This window comes from Pinus tabuliformis, chromosome 1_1 (assembly GCF_031772625.1).
Source record: "Pinus tabuliformis cultivar Carrire ecotype Pingquan chromosome 1_1, CPIR1, whole genome shotgun sequence".
NCBI lineage: Eukaryota > Viridiplantae > Streptophyta > Pinopsida > Pinales > Pinaceae > Pinus > Pinus tabuliformis.
The window spans coordinates 193,588,765-193,610,867 of record NC_142297.1 but is presented as its reverse complement, the minus strand read 5'-3'; the positions used below and the strand labels follow the sequence as shown (position 1 = coordinate 193,610,867).

Here is a 22,103-nt window from a genome sequence, read left to right as displayed (position 1 = left end):
TTGAAACTTCAATTCATTCTCATCCTCACGACCATACTTCCCATTTCTATTTCTATTTACTAATTAGTAATGTCTACATCCTCCTCCACCGCTGCCTCTACCTTTGCCTCCACCGCAGCTCAACTATATGACATATTCATCAACCATTAGAGTATTGATGTCAAGGAAACCTTCACTAGGTGTCTCTACCGTTTTTGGGTAATGGGCAACAATCATTTCCTGATTCACCTATGAGTTTATTCCCTCGGAGAATTTGCGACCAACTGCCACCAAAATGATGTCAAGCTGAACCAAATATAAAAGCAACAATAATAGATTGTCTTTGGATTTCTGAAATTTTTGAAGAGCAAGAAGACATGACTGTTTCTCTCGACACCTTTTTTGGGATTTCAAAATTTAATTATCTCATGCTCAATTTGAAAACATAGAATGAATGAAAGATTATTCACATAGACCTTGTTTAACGAGACAATGATTTCACTCAGAGAGAAATTTTTTTGCTGGAATCCAAAGATTTTTTTTCAAGAAATCCAACCATGGGAGTGTTTGAATTATTTTTTTAGAAGTGGAAATAGATTCAACACCATTAAGAAACTTATTAAGTGTAACCCAAATTTTGTCAAAATCATCCTAATTTTTCTATTTTTTTTATAAATAAAAATATCACATGTTCAAACTACTTTATTCATATATATATATATATATATATATATATATATATATCTATATATATATATATATATATATATATATATATATAGTCTTTGGATTTCTGAAATTTGTGAAGTGCAAGAAGACATGACTGTTTCTCTCGACACCTTTTTTGGGATTTCAAAATTTAATTATCTCATGCTCAATTTGAAAACATAGAATGAATGAAAGATTATTCACATAGACCTTGTTTAATGAGACAATGATTTCACCTGCAGAGAAATTTTTTTGGTGGAATCCAAGATTTATTTTTCAAGAAATCCAACCATAGGAGTGTTTGAATTATTTTTTAGAAGTGAAAATAGATTCAACACCATTAAGAAACTTATTAAGTGTAACCCAAATTTTGTCAAAATCATCCTAATTTTTCTATTTTTTTATAAATAAAAATATCACCCGTTCAAACTACTTTATTCATATATATATACTTACCACTTACCATTTCAGCGTGAACATAGCATTATGTATGGCCATCACTTACAAGAGCAAAACAACGAAGGTTGGGAAAAGGTGGGAGGTAAACGTTCCAGAGATAGACTTGGTCGTCTAGGTGATTTGCGCATCAAATATATTTAAAAGATTTGCCATAAGCCAAACGAGTACGCAAATCGAGGTGGCCAAAAATTCCTATTCAAAATCCAAATTAGAGGGCCCCACGGGACCCAACGAAGCGACAGAGATGCAGTGGGTGCATAACCGCGCATTAACCACGGTGAAGGGCTTGTTCTAAGGTTAGATGCATATATATGCACACGAGACGATTCAGGCTTTTCGAAACCCCTGATTCATTTTCATCCCTTGAAATTTGTGTCGACCATCCCTTCCCATTTCTATTTACCAATTGGCAAACCGCTGCATCCTCCACAGTTGCCACCACATCTAACACTGCAATGGGTTCATCTTGTTGCATCCTTGCCTCAGACTCCGACTCCACCTCCACTGCACCATCCTCCCCAACGATTGCCTCCCCCTCCACCGCAGAAGTGGGTGCATCCTGCTGCAACGATCCATGCGCCTCCGCCAACGCCGCATCCTCCTCCTCCAGCGCTGCAGTGGGTGCATCCTGTTCCACCTATCCATGCGCCTCCACTGCTGCATCCGCCTCCACCGCGGAAGTGGGTGCATCCTACTCCACCGATCCATGCGACTCCATTGCTGTATTGGGTGCATCCGCCTCCAGCGCCGCATCGTCCACATCCTGCTCCAACTATCCATGCGCCTCCACTGCTGCATCCGCCTCCACTGCAGCATCCTCTACCGCTGCCTCCGCCTCCACCGCGGAAGTGGGTTCATTCGCCTCCACTACAGCATCCTCTACCGCTGCCTACGCCACCACCGCGGAAGTGGGTGCATACTATTCCACCGATCCATGCGCCTCCACTGCTGTACTGGGTGCATCCACTTCGAGCGCCGCATCCTCCTCCACCGCTGCCTCCGCCTCCAGCGCCGCGGTGGGAGCATCCAGCTCCACCGATCCATGCGACTCCACCGCCGCAATGGGTGCATCCGCCTCCACCGCTTCTCAGTCGTACCACGTTTTCATCAACCATAGAGGTGTTGATGTCAAGGAAACCTTCGCCAGGTCTCTCTACCTTCGTCTTCACGACAAAGGTTTGAGGGCATTTCTGGATCAACCTGAAATGCAACCCGGATACAATTTCGTTGATCAAATAGAACATGCTATTAAAACTGCCACCGTCCATGTGGCGATCTTCTCTCCTAATTATGCTGAATCACGTTGGTGCCTACATGAACTCCTACTGATGTTGGAGTCAAAGGCTCCTATTATCCCTATATTCTACCGTGTCAAGCCCGAAGAAGTTCGGTGGACGAAGGGAAAGTACGGTCAAGGCCTAAAAGCACTGGCAGAGAAGACAAATGATAATGGGACGCCGCGATATGACTCCAGCACCATTGAAAATTGGAGAAAAGCACTTTCTAGGGTTGCAGACAATCACGGTTTCGAGTTGGAGGTGCGCAATGGGTGAGAACTCAGCCTTGACTTTCTCGATATGGCAGTATTTTATTTTTGATAAATAGACATAAACGTTTATCTCACTAGTTTTATTTATTTTCTTGTCAATAACCAGTGAGGAGTTGGGTTTGGAGCTGCTAGACAAGGTAGTTGAATGTTTGTCGAAAATGGTGAAAAAACCAGACCTGTACGTGGCCGAATATCCAACAGGTTTGGATGACAAGATGTCAGACTTTGAGAATACAGTCCTGTTGCAGCAACCGGAAAGCGGAAAACCTCAGATTGTGGGGATCACAGGGTTAGGTGGAGTAGGAAAATCAACGTTAGCAAAACAGTTCTTCAATAAGAAGAAATCAGATTATCCTAAATCCTGCTTTTTATCTGACATCAAAGATGGGTCTTTAACTTTGCTGCAGACACAACTTTTGAAGGATTTGGCTCGAATCGATAAGCCAATACACAGTGTTGATGAAGGTAAAGGGATGCTCATTGAGCATCTCAAACCTTCTAAGTCTTTGACTCGATCCCATAATCCAGTAGACGGTCTTGATGCAGGTAAAGAGATGCCCACAAAGCATCTCGAATCTTCTAAAGCTTTAATAGTTTTAGATGACGTAGACCATGAGGATCAGGTCAGAGCATTTTTGCCCCTTGAAGCCCTTGATTTCCTTGCTGGGAGTTTAATATTGATTACATCTAGAAATAAGGATGTTCTCATAAGAGCAAGAGTGGCAATACCATCAATTTATATGTTGACTGGGCTTAACACAGAATACTCGCGAGAGCTCTTCTGCTCCCATGCCTTCAACCAAGCCTATCCGCCTCAAGTGTTTCAAGATCTTACAGATAGGTTTGTAGAATATTGTAATGGATTGCCCTTATCATTGAAAGTGATAGGGGCACATCTTTATGGCAAAAAAGAGATATCAAAGTGGGAAGACGAACTGGGGAGTCTTCCCAGTGAGGTAAAGGGAAGGCTTAAAATTAGTTACGATGCCCTCGATCCCCAGGAACAACAGATATTCCTAGACATTGCATGTTTTCTCAGTGGACAAAACAGAGATACAGCCATAAACATATGGAATGCATCAGGCTGGAAAGGAAGGCGGGGTTTTCAAAATCTACAGGATAGATGTCTCGTGGAAGTGGACAGTTCGAATTTGATCCATATGCATGACCATCTGCGAGATTTGGGAAGAGAAATCGGGGAGAAAACGTCGCCTTTTCGTCTTTGGCGTTGGACAGAGGACGTTATTGATTATTTATGGCAGCAACCATCTGTAAGTGTTCAGTAAATCAATCAATTTATAGATTAGTTGTTCAATTCATAAAAGTTTGGATCGGTTTTTAGTTCATCGTACTTTCCAAAAATAACCATCGTTTTAATTCATCGTCTTTTTTGACGATCGTTTTTCAAAAAGGGTCAGCTAATGGTGCGGGGACTTAAGATGGATCGAAGTGATTATAATAACTATAGTGATTATGTCTTGGGCCGTATTGGCACGATGAGGTTGCGAATTCTTGATACTGAATATGATGTTATGGAGCGCATTTTGGGGATGGTGAAGTCGCAAGATATGGAACGTATCTCGCGAAGGACAGTGTTACCAGACATCTTATGGTTGCGTTGGAGAAAGTGTCCATACTCTTCTTTGCCTTCCTGGGTGTCCGTGAAAAATTTAAGGCATCTAGATGTGTCTGAGAGCGATCTCAATACATTGTGGCAAACTGAAAACCAATCACAGGTAATTAGAAATTTGTTGTGTTATCTTGGTATGTGTAGGCGATATTAATATCGTGCCACAACGTCTCAATAGATATCGAACGTCGTCTTTTTTGGAGATTGAACCGCCAACGGTTTTCTAATATCTTTCTTGTCGTTGAACCTTGAATATTTGCAGGTACCTTTGCAGCTGGCAGAATTTTTGGAGGAGTTGATAACAGACAGTTGTGTGAAACTGAAGAGCATATCTGGATTGGAGCATACACGGAAGCTTCGGCTGCTAGATGTCAGATGGTGCTGTGAGCTGGAAGAGCTAAGTATGGAAACATTGACCTCTTTGGAGGAGTTTTACGCAGTCGGCTGTGTGAAGCTTAAGCGCATAAGTGGGTTGGAGCAGTGTACAAAGCTTCGGCAGGTCAATGTTGGTGGGTGCTCAGAGCTCGAAGAGCTGCCGAGGATGGAAACGTTGACCTCTTTGGAGAAGTTTTACGCATTTCATTGTGTGAAGCTGAAGGGCATAAGGGGATTGGAGCAGTGTACAAAGCTTTGGAAGCTCAATGTTGCTGGGTGCTCAGAGCTCGAAGAGCTGCCGAGGATGGAAACGTTGACCTCTTTGGAGGAGTTTCACGCATATAGTTGTGTGAAGGTGAAGGTCATAAGGGGATTGGAGCAGTGTACAAAGCTTCGGGAGCTCAATGTTGGTGGGTGCTCAGAGCTGGAAGAGCTGCCGAGGATGGAAACGTTGACCTCTTTGGAGGAGTTTCACGCATATCATTGTGTGAAGCTGAAGGGCATAAGGGGGTTGGAGCAGTGTACAAAGCTTCGGGAGCTCAATGTTGGTGGGTGCTCAGAGCTCGAAGAGCTGCCGAGGATGGAAACGTTGACTTCCTTGGAGGCGCTTTGCGCATACGATTGTGTGAAGCCGAAGGGCATAAGGGGGTTGGAGCAGTGTACAAAGCTTGGGGAGCTCAATGTTGCTAGGTGCTCACAGCTCGAAGAGCTGCCGAGGATGGAAACATTGACCTCTTTGAATAAGTTTTACGCATTTGATTGTGTGAAGCTGAAGGGCATAAGGGGGTTGGAGCAGTGTACAAAGCTTCGGGAGCTCAATGTTGGTGGGTGCTCAGAGCTCGAAGAGCTGCCGAGGATGGAAACGTTGACCTCTTTGGAGAAGTTTTACGCATTTGATTGTGTGAAGCTGAAGGGCATAAGGGGGTTGGAGCAGTGTACAAAGCTTCGGGAGCTCAATGTTGGTGGGTGCTCAGAGCTGGAAAAGCTGCCGAGGATGGAAACGTTGACCTCTTTGGAGGAGTTTCACGCATTTCAATGCGTGAAGCTGAAGGGCATAAGGGGATTGGAGCAGTGTACAAAGCTTCGGAAGCTCAATGTTGGTGGGTGCTCAGAGCTCGAAGAGCTGCCGAGGGTGGAAACGTTGACTTCATTGGAGACGCTTTGCGCATATGATTGTGTGAAGCTGAAGGGCATAAGGGGGTTGGAGCAGTGTACAAAGCTTCGGGAGCTCAATGTTGCTGGGTGCTCACAGCTCGAAGAGCTGCCGAGGATGGAAACGTTGACCTCTTTGGAAAAGTTTTACGCATTTAATTGTGTGAAGCTGAAGGGCATAAGGGGGTTGGAGCAGTGTACAAAGCTTCGAGAGCTCAATGTTGCTGGGTGCTCACAGCTCGAAGAGCTGCCGAGGATGGAAACGTTGACCTCTTTGGAGAAGTTTTACGCAATTCATTGTGTGAAGCTGAAGGGCATAACGGGATTGGAGCAGTGTACAAAGCTTTGGAAGCTCAATGTTGGTGGGTGTTCACAGCTCGAAGAGCTGCCGAGGATGGAAACGTTGACCTCTTTGGAGGAGTTTCACGCATTTCATTGTGTGAAGGTGAAGGGCATAAGGGGATTGGAGCATTGTACAAAGCTTCGGAAGCTTAATGTTGGTGGGTGCTCAGAGCTGGAAGAGCTGCCGAGGATGGAAACGTTGACCTCTTTGGAGGAGTTTCACGCATTTCATTGTGTGAAGCTGAAGGGCATAAGGGGATTGGAGCAGTGTACACAGCTTCGGAAGCTCAATGTTGTGGGTACTCAGAGCTTGAAGAGATTCCGAGGATGGAAACGTTGACCTCCTTGGAAGCGCTTTACGCATATGATTTTGTGAAGGTGAAGGGCATAAGGGGGTTGGAGCAGTGTACAAAGCTTCGGGAGCTCCATGTTGGTGGGTGCTCAGAGCTCGAACAGCTGCCGAGGATGGAAACGTTGACCTCTTTGGAGAAGTTTTACGCATATGATTGTGTGAAGCTGAAGGGCATAAAGGGGTTGGAGGGTTGACAAGGCTTAGAGTGCTAGAAACAAGAGCTAGAAGAAGTGGAAGGTGTTGAACAGTGTACGTGGTTGGAGGAGCTCGATGTCTCTCTGGATGTCCCAAATTACAGTGTCTGTTGTGGGAGTAAGAGGGGGACGAACTTCGCGGACGACTAAAGGCATGCGTGCTAGTTACGTGAAGAAGCCGGAAAAGCGAAGCAAGCAGAAGCGGTTTGTGCAATGAGAAGGAAGATTTATCATTGTAAGGCGTAGTCATAATACTGGAAATTATTAATTGTTATTTGATAGAACGAAGCTTTTCTATTTACATGATAATCTTAATATTTATCTAAATGAAAATAAACCAAAGTAACTGTACCATCTCAAAGCCGGGGTATATATGAATAATGTGTATGATGCGTTTGATAATTAGTTAAATCAAGTATGCATACAGTATACCAGCCGAATTACTGATTCATGTTGTTTTTATTGACCAAGGATGCCAGCGCCCAACTACATGAAGCAGTTTACCCTCTGCTCACTTAGCTTCACTTTCCTGCAGCTCACATCTAGCAACACCTATAGATGAGATAACAGATCTAATGCTCTTGTTGCTGATATAGCAACCAGTAATCCGATAGGCAGATGCAGATCCAGTTCTATCTGGGAGAATTGCTCCATGACCTGTTGTAGATGTTTGCATAGAGAAACACTCATCCCAGAGTACACTTATATTTATTTGGGAGGAGCCATCAATGTCATGACGAAAGACATCATGGAGAATTTAAATCTTCAAAGGATGTCAAGGCAAACCTCCATTGTTCTTCAAATGGTTGACAAGTCCGCTATTAAGCCGAAAGGGATCCTAGAAGATGTGCTTTGATTATCAAAATTCCTCCAGAAGTGCCAAGCTGAGCTCATGACTACATAAGATGAACGACTCAGAATAACATATGAAATTCTCAATAGTATGAAAATAATCAAATTACAAGCATGGGAAGAAAAATTCAAAGAGTTCATAGAAAATCTTTGAGTTGTCGAGCTCAAATTGTTGTTTTCTGCACAGGTTAATAGAACACATGGCACCATACTCTACTGGATGTCACCCATCATTACTGCATCTATGGTTTTTGCAGGGTGTGCTATCATAGGTGATCCACTGTTAACTGCCATGTCCATATTTACAGTCTTGCAATATTCCATGTCATGCAAGAGCCAGTGAGAATGCTAGCTGACGTTTTGGCTATATTAATTCAAGTTAAAGTCTTCCTAGATCGTCTGGACAAGTTATTACAAGATGCTGAGCTGAGACAAGATGTTGTTGTGAGGAAAGCACTCGCTGGATCCCAGTATATCATCGAAATTCTTCAAGGTATATTCAGTTGGGACCGGGAGTCTTCACTGCAAAAACTAACATTGAAGGGAATAAATCTGCAAATTAAAAAAAGGGAGAAAAGGTAGCAATTTGTGGCTCAGTGGGATCAGTGAAATCTGCTCGGCTATATACAATTGTTGGAGAAATCCCAAAAAATTCAGGAGATGTAAGTTGAACATAAACTATTCTTGAGCAGCACTAACCATTTAATAGTTCGACAAAATTTTAGATGCAGTTTCTTTGCTTTCTATAGTTTGTTTTGTAGCACATATATTTATATAGAAGTTCTTCCATAAACTTTTTGATTGCACTGCGTGCAGGTTCAAGTATATGGTAGTGTTGCCTACTTGCACAAACAGTTTGGATTCAGAGTGGGACTGTCAAAGAGAACATAACCAATGGACAAAATTCAGTACATGAAGGCAATAAAAGATTGTACATTAGACCAGGATATAGAGAGCTTTGCTCATGGAGACATAACAGAGGCTGGGGAGAGAGAATTGAATATGGGTGGAGGACAAAAATAGAGGATTCAGTTGGCCGATGATCCCTTTAGTGAAGTCGATGCTCATACAACTTCAACTCTATTTATTGTGAGAAATCATTTTGTTTTGTGACTTGATTTTTTGGTTTTGTCTGAGTTGATTTTTTGCTCTTTGACATGGATAAAGGGAGTGTTGAACACTACGTGTCAACGATCCATAGCAGTACACCTTTTTTTTCGTAGAAAGGATAGCGTCAGATCGATGTGTTCGTGCCGTACAACTATCATCATCAGCTTGACTTCCAAGATATTATGTAAACCCTTTTTGCATGTGTATAATGTAAATAATCTCAGCAGATCCGTGTCATGTATGTAACGACCTAGGTAAACTTATTTTTCTAGTGACAATCTCCATTCTGGGAGGTTTTTTGTCTCACCGATCCATTCTCTGATGGTCGGCAGAGTTTTCCTTCAGTCTTACCCCAAAGCTAGAATGGATTTTGTCACTAGGATCTTAGGCGAATCTTAGTGTTCTAGATTGAGTCTATGTAAAAGTAATTTGGGAATAATCCTAACTATTTGGTTAGGTTATTTTATTACAAATTGCTTGGTCTGCTAGATTATGTCTGTGTCGCAGAAATGGGTAGTTTGTGAAGGTCTATTACATATGAGTTTTCATCCGACCTTTGAGTTGTGTGCTTAGCAATAATTTTTTCTCTGGATAATAAAGAAAGACTTTGGGGTTAAATTTCGCTGGTGTTACTCTTCATGGAAATACTATAAGATGTATTGTTTTTATGCATAAATATTTTTTAACCATTGATGATAAACTTCTGAAGAGTGATTTGAGTACAAGTATCTTGCTCGGTCTCTTACAAATAGAAGAGTCAAATAGAAAAATCTCTTACAACCACTTCTCTCCATTTGATATTTTCTAACTCCATTTCCTTAATAGCTTTAAATTCTTATTAATCTAGATCTATTAAGAAACGATAGATGGAGATTATACTAGCTCGGAGCCATATTATTCCAGATCTATTGGGTACTCAGAGATATCCATTTTTCTTGGCACTCCTTGCAGTTCGAAACGATAGATGGAGATTATACTCCTTGCAGTTCGAAACGATAGATGGAGATTATACTAGCTCGGAGCCATATTATTCCAGATCTATTGGCACTCCTTGCAGTTCGTGTTTTTGACCCTGCTAAAGCTTAAAAAATCAAAATTTAACACAGGCATATCTAAAGTTGAAGTAAACTATGTTAGCATGTAATTCCAAAGTTAATGTGGATCTATACTAAACTGGTTGTTTTTATACTTTTTATTTTGTAATATATGCAAAACTAATTGTTCTTTACATGTAGTAATATAAAGACAAAAACACATACTCAGGGATCTTCTCCATCCCAGGGTATAGAACACCTCTTATAGTAATTCAAACACATAATAGCTTGCGTTGGCCTTTTATAACGTACAATATGTTTTTCAAACAAATTGTTGAGGTTGAGACTTTGTGACATGGAGATAAATTCAAATAAATTCATTAACACAGGCTGTGTTTCTTTCTTCTCTGTGACAAGATGATCCTAATTAAAAGAAGTAGCAAAAACCTAGTCAAAAGATTGTTCCTTGAATATTCAGAATTTGAAAAACAACATTTCACACACAAGATCTTACTTTTCTGTGTCATTAAAAACAACATCTACTTCATCCGAATTATCTCCTTCTTGAAACACTTGGTGGCTTGTAACCCTTCTTAAAACATTCATTCTCTAAAATCTCAGGTACCAATGGAGGATATAAATGTGCATGTTTTGTTGCACAGCTCATTCCAAAAATAAAGTCGCAATCTCGTCACACAGAAATCCATGACTTTTTAATCTTTTCAAATTCTATTGCTGTCAAGTATGAGATGGATTCAAATAACAGTGAAGGTAATCCATGGGACAAACTGAACATATTTGCAATGTTACAGGATACAATTCAATACCATTTCACTTACTTTCTTTGGCTTTGGATCTAAAATTCTCAAAGTCAGTATTTTTGCACTAGAAGAAAACCATCAGCTTTATAAATCTACAGTTCAGTAGCATCACGTCAGTCATTCGGTTCCATTTTTATAGAAGTGCTAAAAAGAAAAGTAGATACAGCAAAAGTATGTAACTTTGGGTTGATCTGGCATTATTGTGTCAGAAGATTTGATTCATGAAAACGCAAGTAACCTGCCATCAAAACAAATAGGATATCCAAACTAGTTAATTTGTGCTTCTCATTTTTGTAGATGCAAGCTTGTCAATCGGAAGGCTACATACAGACCCTACTTTTTCAAGGATTTTGAAATTAACCATAGCTATAGGGCACACTCAAGAGAGGGAACAGACCATTACAATTTATTTACATTATGAGTGTACTATCTTACATGGTCAAGACTCAAATGGTTGTCTTTGGTAACAAAGGTTTAATGGGTCTCGTTCTGTTGTTTGTTTTAAGTTCATAGTCTTGTTTTCTAGTTGTAAACCGTGCAACTGCTCCATATACAGTAAGCCTAACGAGTTATTTCGTGTTAGTTTAAGGAAGCTTGTTACCAGGTGCAGTGTGAATTAAGGTTAATATTTCAGGAGATACATTTGAATTCCATGGTTTGCTTGTTTAATGTAGCCTTCTTTCACTTGTTTGTTTTAAGTTTACAGTCTTGTTTTCTAGTTGTAAGCCCTGCAACTGCTCCATATACAGCAAGCCTAACGAGTTATTTTTTTTAGTTTAAGGAAGCTTGTTACCAGGTGCAGTATGCATTAAGGTTAAATATATGGCATGAGATATATTTGATTTCCATAGTTTGCTTGTTTAATGTAGTCTTCGTTCAGATAATGGAATCTATTTTCAACAGAAATAGTTGAAATGTTGATGAAGGTTTAAAGGATCACTCTAGCCGGGGAGAATGCTATTCCAAGATTTGATCAAGATGCATACAATCAGATCGTTAGAAATGGTCATAACACCATAGTGGAACCCATGTGTGCATTCACTTCTGATTTGAGAATGAGCTAGCATTTGTTCCAGCCTGAAAATTTTGTCACCCATGTGTGCATTCACTTCTGATTTGAGAATGAGCTAGCATTTGTTCCAGCCTGAAAATTTTGTCAGAAAAATGGCACAAAGAGGGGCCTCAAATTCATGGGAGCAGGAATATAAAGATACAGACTCACATGTCTATGCCACGGTCCCATAGGTCCAAGAGGCTGCTGCACTCATCTATAATTAGGCTTATACCTAAATTTATAAATATTATATTCATAATTATAATATTTTATTTTACTATTTATTAATATTAATATTTATAAATTAATGAATATTACATTTATAATTATAATTATAATATTTTAATTTTTATTAATATTTATAAATTTATATTTATTACATGAAATTTATGGGATATCTTTTTTTAATTTATCATATTATATAATTAGAGTTTTTATAATATTTAAAATTAATTATTGGAAATTAAAAATTGAAATTAGATTAATTAAGAATTTAATAAAAAATTTAATTAGTATTTTTTAAAATGATAACATTCATTTTATTTATGTTGTTTAATTTTATAATTTAATATATATTTTTTTAAAATCATTATAATAAAAATGAAATTTCTTTTTATAAATTATATTTTAATGTTATTTTTTAATCACGTGAATTTACTGAATTTATTAATTATAATATAAGGTTTCATTAAAAGTGAAATCATATATTGGTGGCAAGTGTAATGGCTCATCATTTATATATGTGAGAAATGAAATCTATCTTATAAATAGTTTAAGGGACAACCACGTACAACTCAAAATTGAGCATATTTTCTTGTGGAGTGACTTATTTCTATAAATATGACTAGAGTGAGGACAATGATTTTTAGTGGTAATTCAAATATAATTATTAATCTCATAAACAATCATAAAATCTCATTTGATAGTAAGGTAGCCTACTTCATTGCAAGAATAAAAAAGGATACTCTTTAGTTTAATGATATCACCTTTTCCATATAATATCTGGTTGCGGAATTAGGAGGGGTGGGAGAACGAAAGAGCGAAAGACTAGGGTAGAGGGTTTCTGTGGAGGAATTTTTCCATGGATGGATGCAAAGGAGGGAGCTCCATTCCCTCCTACAAAGAGGCAGTGGCCAACAAGGGCAAGAAACCTCTAGAATCAGGCAGAGGTAACACTAAGGAAGGAGGAAAAAACAGGGAAGATGAAACAAAAAATAGCAAAGCGAAGGAGAATGATAGCACAAAAGACAAGGAGGATAATGACAAAAAACAAGGAAAAAGAGACATGAAACAAAAGGGACCGTGCAAGTCCAAAACTGAAATCACTCCCAGAGTAATCTTAAATGACCCAGCGCTGCAGGCCACCGGGAGCACAATGTGCAGACGTATGCAATCATATGTAAATTCATGGGACTATGGCCCACTGAAAAGGCTTTACAAACATGGATCAGATACCACTGGAAACTTAAAGGAAGCATTATTCTCCATCTAGGATCCAAAGGATTCTTCACTGTAGTATTTGCAAATATTGAAGACAAAGACAGAGTGTTTGAAGGCGGGCCCTACTTCTATGCAGCAGCAGGGCTCTACATGCGGCCGTGGATGATGAACTTCATTCCGGAGCGGGAAACCTTTACCTCAGTCCCGGTTTGGGTAAGATTATATTCTCTACCTCTGGATTACTAGCAAATAGAATCACTAACAACCATAGGCAATAAATTAGGAAGGTATGTCAAAACTTCGGAAGCCACAAGAAGGGGAAAATATACTTCCTTTGCTAGGATTTGTGTAGAGATGGATATATCTGGAGCCCTTTCGGACGAGGTCATATTGGAGGTTTATGATGAGGAATGGGTGCAAACAGTTGACTATGAGCATATTCCATTTAGATGTCGCAAATATCATGAACACGGGCACCTTCTAAGAGACTGCCCTCTCAGTAAAGCAGAGAACAAAAACAAACCTAACACAATTAAAGAAACAGATAGCTTTCCCAAAGTAGCTCACAAAGGTAAAAGCGGCAAAAAAGGGAAAAAACAACAACTAAGTGGAGGTCAAATGGTGAGGCCGAATCAGTTCCAGGTTCTTGTAGAGGAGGAAGAAACAACAGTTGAAGATCAAGTAATGAAGGATGATTATGATAAGCAGGAGAAGGAAGAAGAACCTGATTAGGAACAGGTAAACGAAAAATAGAAAGGGATCATAATAAGTGAATCAGAGATAGATATGGATCAACAAATGACCCATAGTGAGATGGAAATGGAGGAAACTGAGCTACAAGAGATTCTTGACAGAGAAAACCTAGATCTAGAAGGGTTATTGAGTAAGGGAACAAAGGGTGGGGTAGAATCTCTACCACAAAAAGATTGCAATTGAATAAAGCAGTTATTCTTATGGAAAACTCAGGCAATGGACCTGGCAGAAGAAAACAACATTGAAAGACAGGGAAACCAAGGAGTGAAAGCAGTAAAAACAACTCCAGGATTAGCTCCGGGAAACCCAAGAAAAAAAAGAGGTAGAAGAAGGCAGAACGAGCTACTAATGGAATGTGGCAAGCTCATGATAGACTCAGGTAAGATGAAAGATCTAACCAGTTACTCTTTTACCAATATGTAATTATGAAGTTTACAACTTGGAACATCAGAGGTCTAGGAAGCAAGAGAAAACAGAGAATGTTGAATAACAAAATGAAACAAGCAGCTCCGGATATAGTTTTTGTCCAAGAAATGAAATACTCTGTCCAAAAGTTGAGGCAAATCCATAGTAAGTGGCTCAGCAGATATGAATTTATAGAAGTCAAGGCTGAAAACACAACAGGGGGTATCCTCACCCTCTGGAATCCCCAAAAAATAGGAATAATTGATGCGAAGGCATCAAGGAATTATTTATCAGTTGTTATACAGCCTGTAGGAGATAGGGACACTTATCTAGTAACGAATGTCTATGGCCCTCAAAGGTTAGTTGACAAAATCAGGTTTATGGATTCCTTGGTGGACCTTCGAAATAGACATGTAGGGATACCATGGGTAATAGGAGGAGATTTCAACATGATTAGATCTCTCTCGGAGAAAAAAGGGGGGACAAGAGCACTAAACAAAGATTCCTCAGCTTTCCAAATCTTTTCAGAAAACATGAAGCTGGTGGACATTGAGACAAACATGTACATGGAACAACAAAAGAGGAGGGGATTCCCAGGTAGCTTCCAAGCTAGACAGATTCATGATCTCTGAGGAGCTCATGCTTCTAGACAAGGAAATAATAGAAGGTATTCTTCCTTTTGGAGGCTCAGATCACTGGCCGATTCAAATGGAGATCAAGGGCATAGGCACCCCAAGAAACAAACCGTTCAGGTTTGAAAATATATGGCTTTCACACCCTGAATTCATTAGCAACATTGGAAAATGGTGGGCTGAAGACCTGCAGATTCAGGGATCAACTATGTTCCTGCTACATAAAAGATTAAAACACATCAAGATGAAGCTAAAGGAATGGAACAAGAAGGAATTTGGAAATATTTTCACAAGTAAGAAAATTGTGGAGAACAAAATCCTAGAGATCAATCAAGCTTTGATCAAGGATGGCTTTGATAAAGACAAAAATGATCTAGCAGAGAATTATCACCAAGAATGGGAAATGCTGTGTAAACAAGAAGAAATTTTTTGGAAACAAAAATCTAGGGTTCTGTGGCTAAAAGAAGGAGAACATAACACTAAATTTTTCCATAGATCTACCATTGCAAATAGAACTCACAACAGAATCTCTTCGATCAAGGACAAGGATGGCCAAATTCATCAATCCCATGAGGAGATAGATGCAGTGTTAGTAAAGCACTTTCGTGACATTGCCAAGGAAAACTTTTCAGGAAGAGAACCTTTCATTAAGGACTTAATTAAACATATCCCTAAACTGGTATCTAAAGAGGATAATTATAATCTCAATAGACCTGTAACTGAAAAGGAGGTAAGTGAGGTCCTCAAGGAAATGCAAAATGGCAAGGCACCAGGTTTGGATGGATTCAATGTGGATTTCTTCAAAGCCTGCTAGAATATTGTAAAAAAGGACATTGTAGAGATAGTGGAGGATTCCACGCGGAACAAGACCATTTTGAAAGCTCTCAATACCTCCTTTATTGCCCTTATTCCTAAGCAGGATAATGCTCAAACGCCAGAGAGATATAGAACCATCGCTTTATGCAATGTTTTCTACAAGATAATTTCCAAGGTTGTGGCTAACAGACTCAAACCCCTGCTGCCCACGCTTATCTCGGGAGAACAAACTGGGTATGTAGAAGGCAGAGAAATTCTGGACAATATAATTCAAGCTCATGAAGTGGTTCACTCGTTAACAAGCAATAAGAGAGCAGGCATGATCATGCAACTCGAAATAGCCAAAGCATATGACAAAGTGAATTGGCTATACATCAAAAAAGTACTCACAGTGTTTGGTTTTGATCATAATTGGGTCAGATGGGTCATGGTCCTTGTAACTAATTCCAGCTTTTCAATTTTAGTGAATGGATCTCCTTTTGAACTTTTTCTCCCTTCTAGGGGACTTAGACAGGGAGATCCGCTCTCTCCTTTTCTTTTCATCCTCATGATGGAAGGGCTGGGGCGATCCATTAAGAATGCAAGAGTTATGGGAAGAATTCAAGGACTCCAACTTTCGGAAAATGGACAAGTTCTGACTCATCAACAGTTTGTAGATGATACCATGTTATAGGGAATTCCCACAGTTAAAGAAGCACTTTCTTACAAACAAATTTTGAAGGACTTTGCTAAAGCTACAGGTATGGAAATCAATCTTTCCAAATCAAAAATCTTTTTCTTTAACACTCATATTGCCATCCAGAGAAATATCTCTAGAATTTTAGGCTTTCAAAGAGAATCCATTCCCTCTAAGTATTTGGGAGTACCTCTTACAGCTAAGCCCCAAATCAAAAGCATATGGGCTCTGTTAATAACCAAAATGCAAGACAAAGTAAGGAAATGGACATTCAAATCTTTAAATCTAGCTGGTAGACTAGTTCTTACTAAAGCTGTACTCCAAGCTATCCCAATCTTTATGCTATCAGCCCTCCCAGCTCCAATAGGAGTCCTACAGCAGTTTAGGAATATTCAACGAGATTTTCTTTGGGGCAAAGAGGAAACAAGGAAAAAATGGGCTTTAGTCTCTTGGGAAAAGATCGATAAACCCAAGACCCAAGGAGGCCTAGGTTTGGATAATTCAGAGATTATAAGCAAGGCTCTAGAAGCCAAACTGTGGTGGAGATGGGTTAAGAATCCTAAAGCACAATGGGCAGTAATACAAGTGGTTGATGGTCATGCCCAACTAGGAAGGTCAAATGGTGTTGCATGATGAATAAGCTTCTTGAGTGGTATGGGATGCTCAAGTGGAATACAAAGTTTACAAGAAACTTGGATTGGTTGCCAACAACTAGTTTGTTCTCCTATATGTGGTATGTTATCTCCGATCTGTGGTGTATTTTCTCTCTTGGGTTGGCATTTTGACTTGTTCGTGAATACTCAATGTGCTTATTATTGAAAAGGTGTAGCCCACCATATTGGAATTGTTTTTTTAGGCATTTATTGTCTACTCTTTGGGCATATGTGGAAGATTTAGAATATGGATTACATGTAAATTCAAGAAATGCATTCAGTATTGTGCTAGCATGAATATTTTTATCAATGGTAACAAGATATCTATATTCTTGGTGACAACTAAGGCGCATAATTAAAAACTTCAATGCATATCCTAAAATGCAATGGTCGTGGACACCCTTGTGCAACCAAAATGAAAAATCCAATTTTTAGAAGTTGAATGCTTAATGTTAAAGAATATGGTTAGTAATCTCAAGTAAAGTTCCCACTGAGTTACCTCCAACTACAAAGTTTTAGTGAATTATACCCCTAATGATCTCATGGAAGAGGAAACAATTTAGAAAATGATTGAAGACATAGACTTGGGAAATCGAGGATCAAGATAAGGCACTCAACAAGATTTTTTCATAAGTATTTCATGTTATTGAGAGCAACATTAATATTAGGGGTTGTTGTTGCACATAATGCCTAGGCACCGCGACAACGACTCAGATCAGGGGCTGTCACCCTGATCCCCAATCTCTCCGTTTGAGTTATCTCCCAATAGCAGACTAAGGGGGGTAGACCCTATGGAAATGGAATGAGGGAAGATTAATTGGGAACCAACCAATCTGGGAGACACAGTTAAGCAACCAATACTTGTTTAGATTGTGCAAGATTTTGAAGGATTCAATTTGATTTGAGGAAAATGATACCAATGCCTTGTGGAGTCAACTATCTTGCGAATGAAATAAAGGCCAAGTAATGGATGGGAAACTGTTGCTAAATGATTCAACTATCTTATATGCAAATGAAAAACTTAAAACTGTGTGAAATGCAGGGACTTGGTTAATTTTAGTTAGATGCCTGCTCTAAGTTTGATTCCTCAATGCTTCTATCGACCAAGCTTATGCTTGGAAGTAAAACTTTAATGTGAAAGTACTAGTTTAGTATGCAAATGCAAAGTGAAATGATGTGATGGCGAAAGGAGGGCCTAAAATATGAGTTATTTTGAGGTATGTCGTGAGTGTTGTTTAACTTAAGGCTTAGAAAAATGATCTTAATGTGAAAACAAATACTTATACCAACAATGTAAAATATGAAGCCGTGTTATAGACATATTTGGGCACATCAACCCCAACTCATATGTCGATGTATTAGGGCTCATCAACCCCTAAAAGAGTTGTTTCATACCCTAAAGGAACATAGTCATCTAAATACATCATTCCCCAAAAGTTCCATCTGAGAAACCATCCAGAAACTGCCTAAATTGAATCATACTGACTGCTCCACTGGCAAAATGCAATGCATACTAAGTGGTACACTGCTAGGGTGCGATGCATATTGTTTAGGCCTTCTATAGGGTGCGATGGGTAAGGATGGGCAAATGTCTGGGACATTTGTCAGTTGATTGCTCATGGAATCTTCCAGAACTTTGTCCTATGCCACTTGCCTCTCTAAATTCACCCAAGGATGAATAAGGGATCTAAGAAATCTCCAATCCCTTCTCTTGTGGAACCCATTGCAAGAAGTGGAATGAAACTAATCAAACCCCATGGATGACTCACACCCTTGCAAACATCTATAAATGGATCCCTCATCTGAGAGATCTAAAGGCTGGAATATTGTGAATTTCAAGGAAGTGTTGATAGTTTGTAATTGAGGAAAGTGGAGGGATCTTGCTATTTTGTGAGGTGAAGAAGGATTGAAGCTGGGAGGATGATGCTGGATCAGACAACTAGGTTGTAATTCTCCCTTCTATTAATAAAGTTCTTCAAGTTTTCTTCCATATGATTATGCAATTGTGAATGTTATCATTTGTGAATTCTATCATTTGTTCATTATATATCTAATTTTGTAATGTTTATGTTGTAATAGATCACGATGCTTTGATGGTTCTTTGTTGCTATACTTGTGCAGGTACTCTCCAAGCATGTGAAGTATGGGGAGGAGTTGCAGGGTCTGTCAAAGGGGAGAGAGATCAAACAAGGGATCAAGCGGAATTTCTAGGTTGGTTCCATTATCTTTCTCTTATCTGTTACACATAGAAGAAATCATTGAATTTCTTTAAACTGTTGTTTCTAGGGTAGTTCCAAACCTAGAGGGATAGCATTCTTTAGGAATGCTATTTTTCCCAGAAACAAATTGGCAACTCCACTGGGGAGAGAATAGATGTTTGTTTTTTGTTATTGTTTGTTCTATGTTCAATTTGATAAACTATAGATACAATCTGAAGTCAGCTAGGTAGCCTTTGAATTGCTCTTGCTCTACAATTGCATAGTAGATGAATGCTGCTTCAGTCGATCTCTAGTTTGGTTTATGAATTAAAAATTTGACTTGAAAGCACATATAGATGCCCTTTTGGTAGCTTAGTAACCTCTCAAGATATTCCGTCATACTTTTCTCATCATTGTTCATCAAAACCCAGCTTAACTCATTGAAAACAGCTCCACATTTGAGCCAAAACCCATTTTAGTTGCGCTCCCTGGACCATCGCACTGTCTTCCACTGTGACTTAGTATGCATAGCACCTCCTGAGTGCAGTAAGTGCAATGAATCTCAATTTCTATGAAGCCTAGGTGCGATGATTGACTGAACTCTTTTTCCATCTAGAAATTGAGGGTTTTTTACCTTGTTTTCAGTTTTGTTTGGTTGTTTTGCTGTAAATGAACAGTGCCTCTTTACTGAAGCTTACTTGCATCACTTAGATTAGCCTTAATTACATTAGGATTAGTGAATGTTTTTTGTATATTTGTTCCTCATTTACAGTCCTTTGTTGAAAAGTTGATTAAATCGATTTGTCGCTTTGATACAAAAAGTGTCATAATTGTCGTTTTGTGTCGAAAAGAGAAGTGTCGTAAATTCTTCCTTCCCTTGATAATTGATTGAACTTTTTCTTCATGCAATTGATTTGATTTGTTTATATTTGAAGTGTCGAAAACATTTTTATTCAAAATTGGAAAGTTTCGTTTAGAGTCTTCCTTTCTCTTTTAAAGAAAAAATTATCGAAAATGTCGTTTTGAGTGAAATATTTCAGATCTTTGCTGCATTTAGTTTTCCTTTTTGGCATTTTTCACATTAAGGAAACTGAAAACAAATACATGCATTTACATTTAGCATTTTTTTATTTGTGTGTAAAAAAATGATTTAGGGGAATGCACTAGTGTGTGCTCTTTTCTCTTTGCTCAAAAGCACTGTTATCTTCTTTCCCTAGTAGCTAGGATTTTCATTACTCAAATAAACAAAGATTGTTTATCATTGTAGATTGCATCTTAGGAATTTCAGATCATCATCACGCGGTGAACCATTGAAATGAAAACTCAAAACAAGATCAACTTTAAAATTAATTTCAATGAACCTAACAACGCTTTGGAACTTAACGCAACATATCTAGAGGTCTAGGCTAGTGACGTATTCCAGCGTCGTTAAAACTAGTGGCTATCGTTTTCATTGAAGGTTGGGTGATTCCTCCTCCTTAATACGACACATGCTAGCACAGACTTGTGCTCCCCATACCATCACGTATATATTGGGAGACCACAATAGGCTTAAATCCTTTATCCATAGGAAGCTGAGTCTGCTGCCTTATTGATCGCAATGCACTGAACACAACATTCGGGAAGATTGACTGCCGTACATAAGTCCTTGGTAATTTCTTTTTAATTTATCACCAAGGTGTATATTGTAGTTTTGTGATTGGTTTGGTAATCCCTCTATCTAGATTTTCCAGAGTAGTCACTTTCGTTCCTTTTCGACTCTTTAAAAGAAAATGTCCATCTGAGCACTTGTCCTTTCAGTCTCATTAAAAATCGAAAGAGACTAGAGTCATCTTTAGCTTTTTCTCGACTCTTAAAAACTGAAAAAGAAAAGTTGTGTCCAAAGTGTCGTTAAAATTAACTGACCGCGAATAACATCCCTAATATTTAGTTGATCTTATGTTGAGACATATCGCGACAAATCCAGAGTCCAATGATCAAGGAATCCCTTTTGATGGGAATCCTATTCCTTTTCCTTCTTTTGGAAATATTGGTGCTCCTTATATGGCTACATTGTCCCTTCCAGGATTTACCATTGGCCTGCCAATATGGTTGTTTTCAACCTCTCTGGTTCAAAATGTCATGATTTCTCCGCAATCGAGTACACCTCCGGTTGATCCTGAAATTAACCCTTTGCCTTCTTCCTTGTTTGTTTCTTCCTCCCCTTCTTCCTCTTCACTTGGTGAAAGTATTGATACTAGTAACCAGGTGGCTAAGAAGAAGAAGAAAGGGTAGGAGAAGAAGAAGAAGCCAATTCAGCAAGGGGGCAACCGAGCAACCATTGCTCTGAATGCAACATCTGATGAAAATCCATCCATTAAGTTTCCCAAAGCCAAATATCCATGCATAATTTGTGTGGGTGACCATTTTCATCGAAATTGTCCTTACTTCCCTCAGATCTTGAAAGAATGGTCTTCCCATTCACACCATCCCATGTCATCAACCTCTGGAGATCATGTTGGTAACACATCATCAACTAGTGATAGTAAAGTTCATGGAAAGAAGGGAAGGGTTAGGATTCCATGTAGGTTATGTGAAGGTAATAATTCCCTTCACCTTTGTCCCTTTTTGGATGAAGCCAAAAGAGTGTTGGATAATCGTCCTGCTTTACTGCAGCGACTTCCATCTAGTTACAGGAAACTCTCCCTAAATCCTTCACTAGTTGATAAACTGACTGACCAAAATCAACCATCAGTTGAAACCACTCTCTCTGAAAGTGAATCCTATGAGTCTATACCCGACCAAAATCAACAAGTCGAGGTAACAGTTGACCCGATTTCACCTTCAGCTAATCGTATCTTTCCCGAAGAGAGTGAAAATGATACATCTCAAATTCTTTTTGTTACTTTGGATTCTAACGACCTTGGGGGCAATCTGCCT

The 22,103-nt window shown here is 39.1% G+C and overlaps 1 protein-coding gene across 2 annotated transcripts; it reads left to right on the top strand.

The window, feature by feature from the left end:
- The first annotated feature begins 1,470 nt into the window (after nucleotides 1-1,470).
- On the top strand, nucleotides 1,471-8,107 carry LOC149212186 (uncharacterized). 2 transcript variants are annotated; one of them, XM_089391760.1, is made up of 5 exons: nucleotides 1,471-2,695; nucleotides 2,802-3,966; nucleotides 4,108-4,431; nucleotides 4,600-6,975; nucleotides 7,212-8,107. In XM_089391760.1, the coding sequence occupies exons 1-4, from the start codon at nucleotides 1,602-1,604 to the stop codon at nucleotides 6,532-6,534; spliced, it is 4,518 nt and encodes a 1,505-aa protein (XP_089247886.1). In that variant the 5' UTR covers nucleotides 1,471-1,601; the 3' UTR covers nucleotides 6,535-6,975; nucleotides 7,212-8,107. The 2 variants fall into 2 exon arrangements, with proteins under 2 accessions (XP_089247886.1, XP_089247885.1); XM_089391759.1 differs by having other exon boundaries at nucleotides 1,472-2,695; nucleotides 4,588-6,975.
- Nucleotides 8,108-22,103: the final 13,996 nt, after the last annotated feature.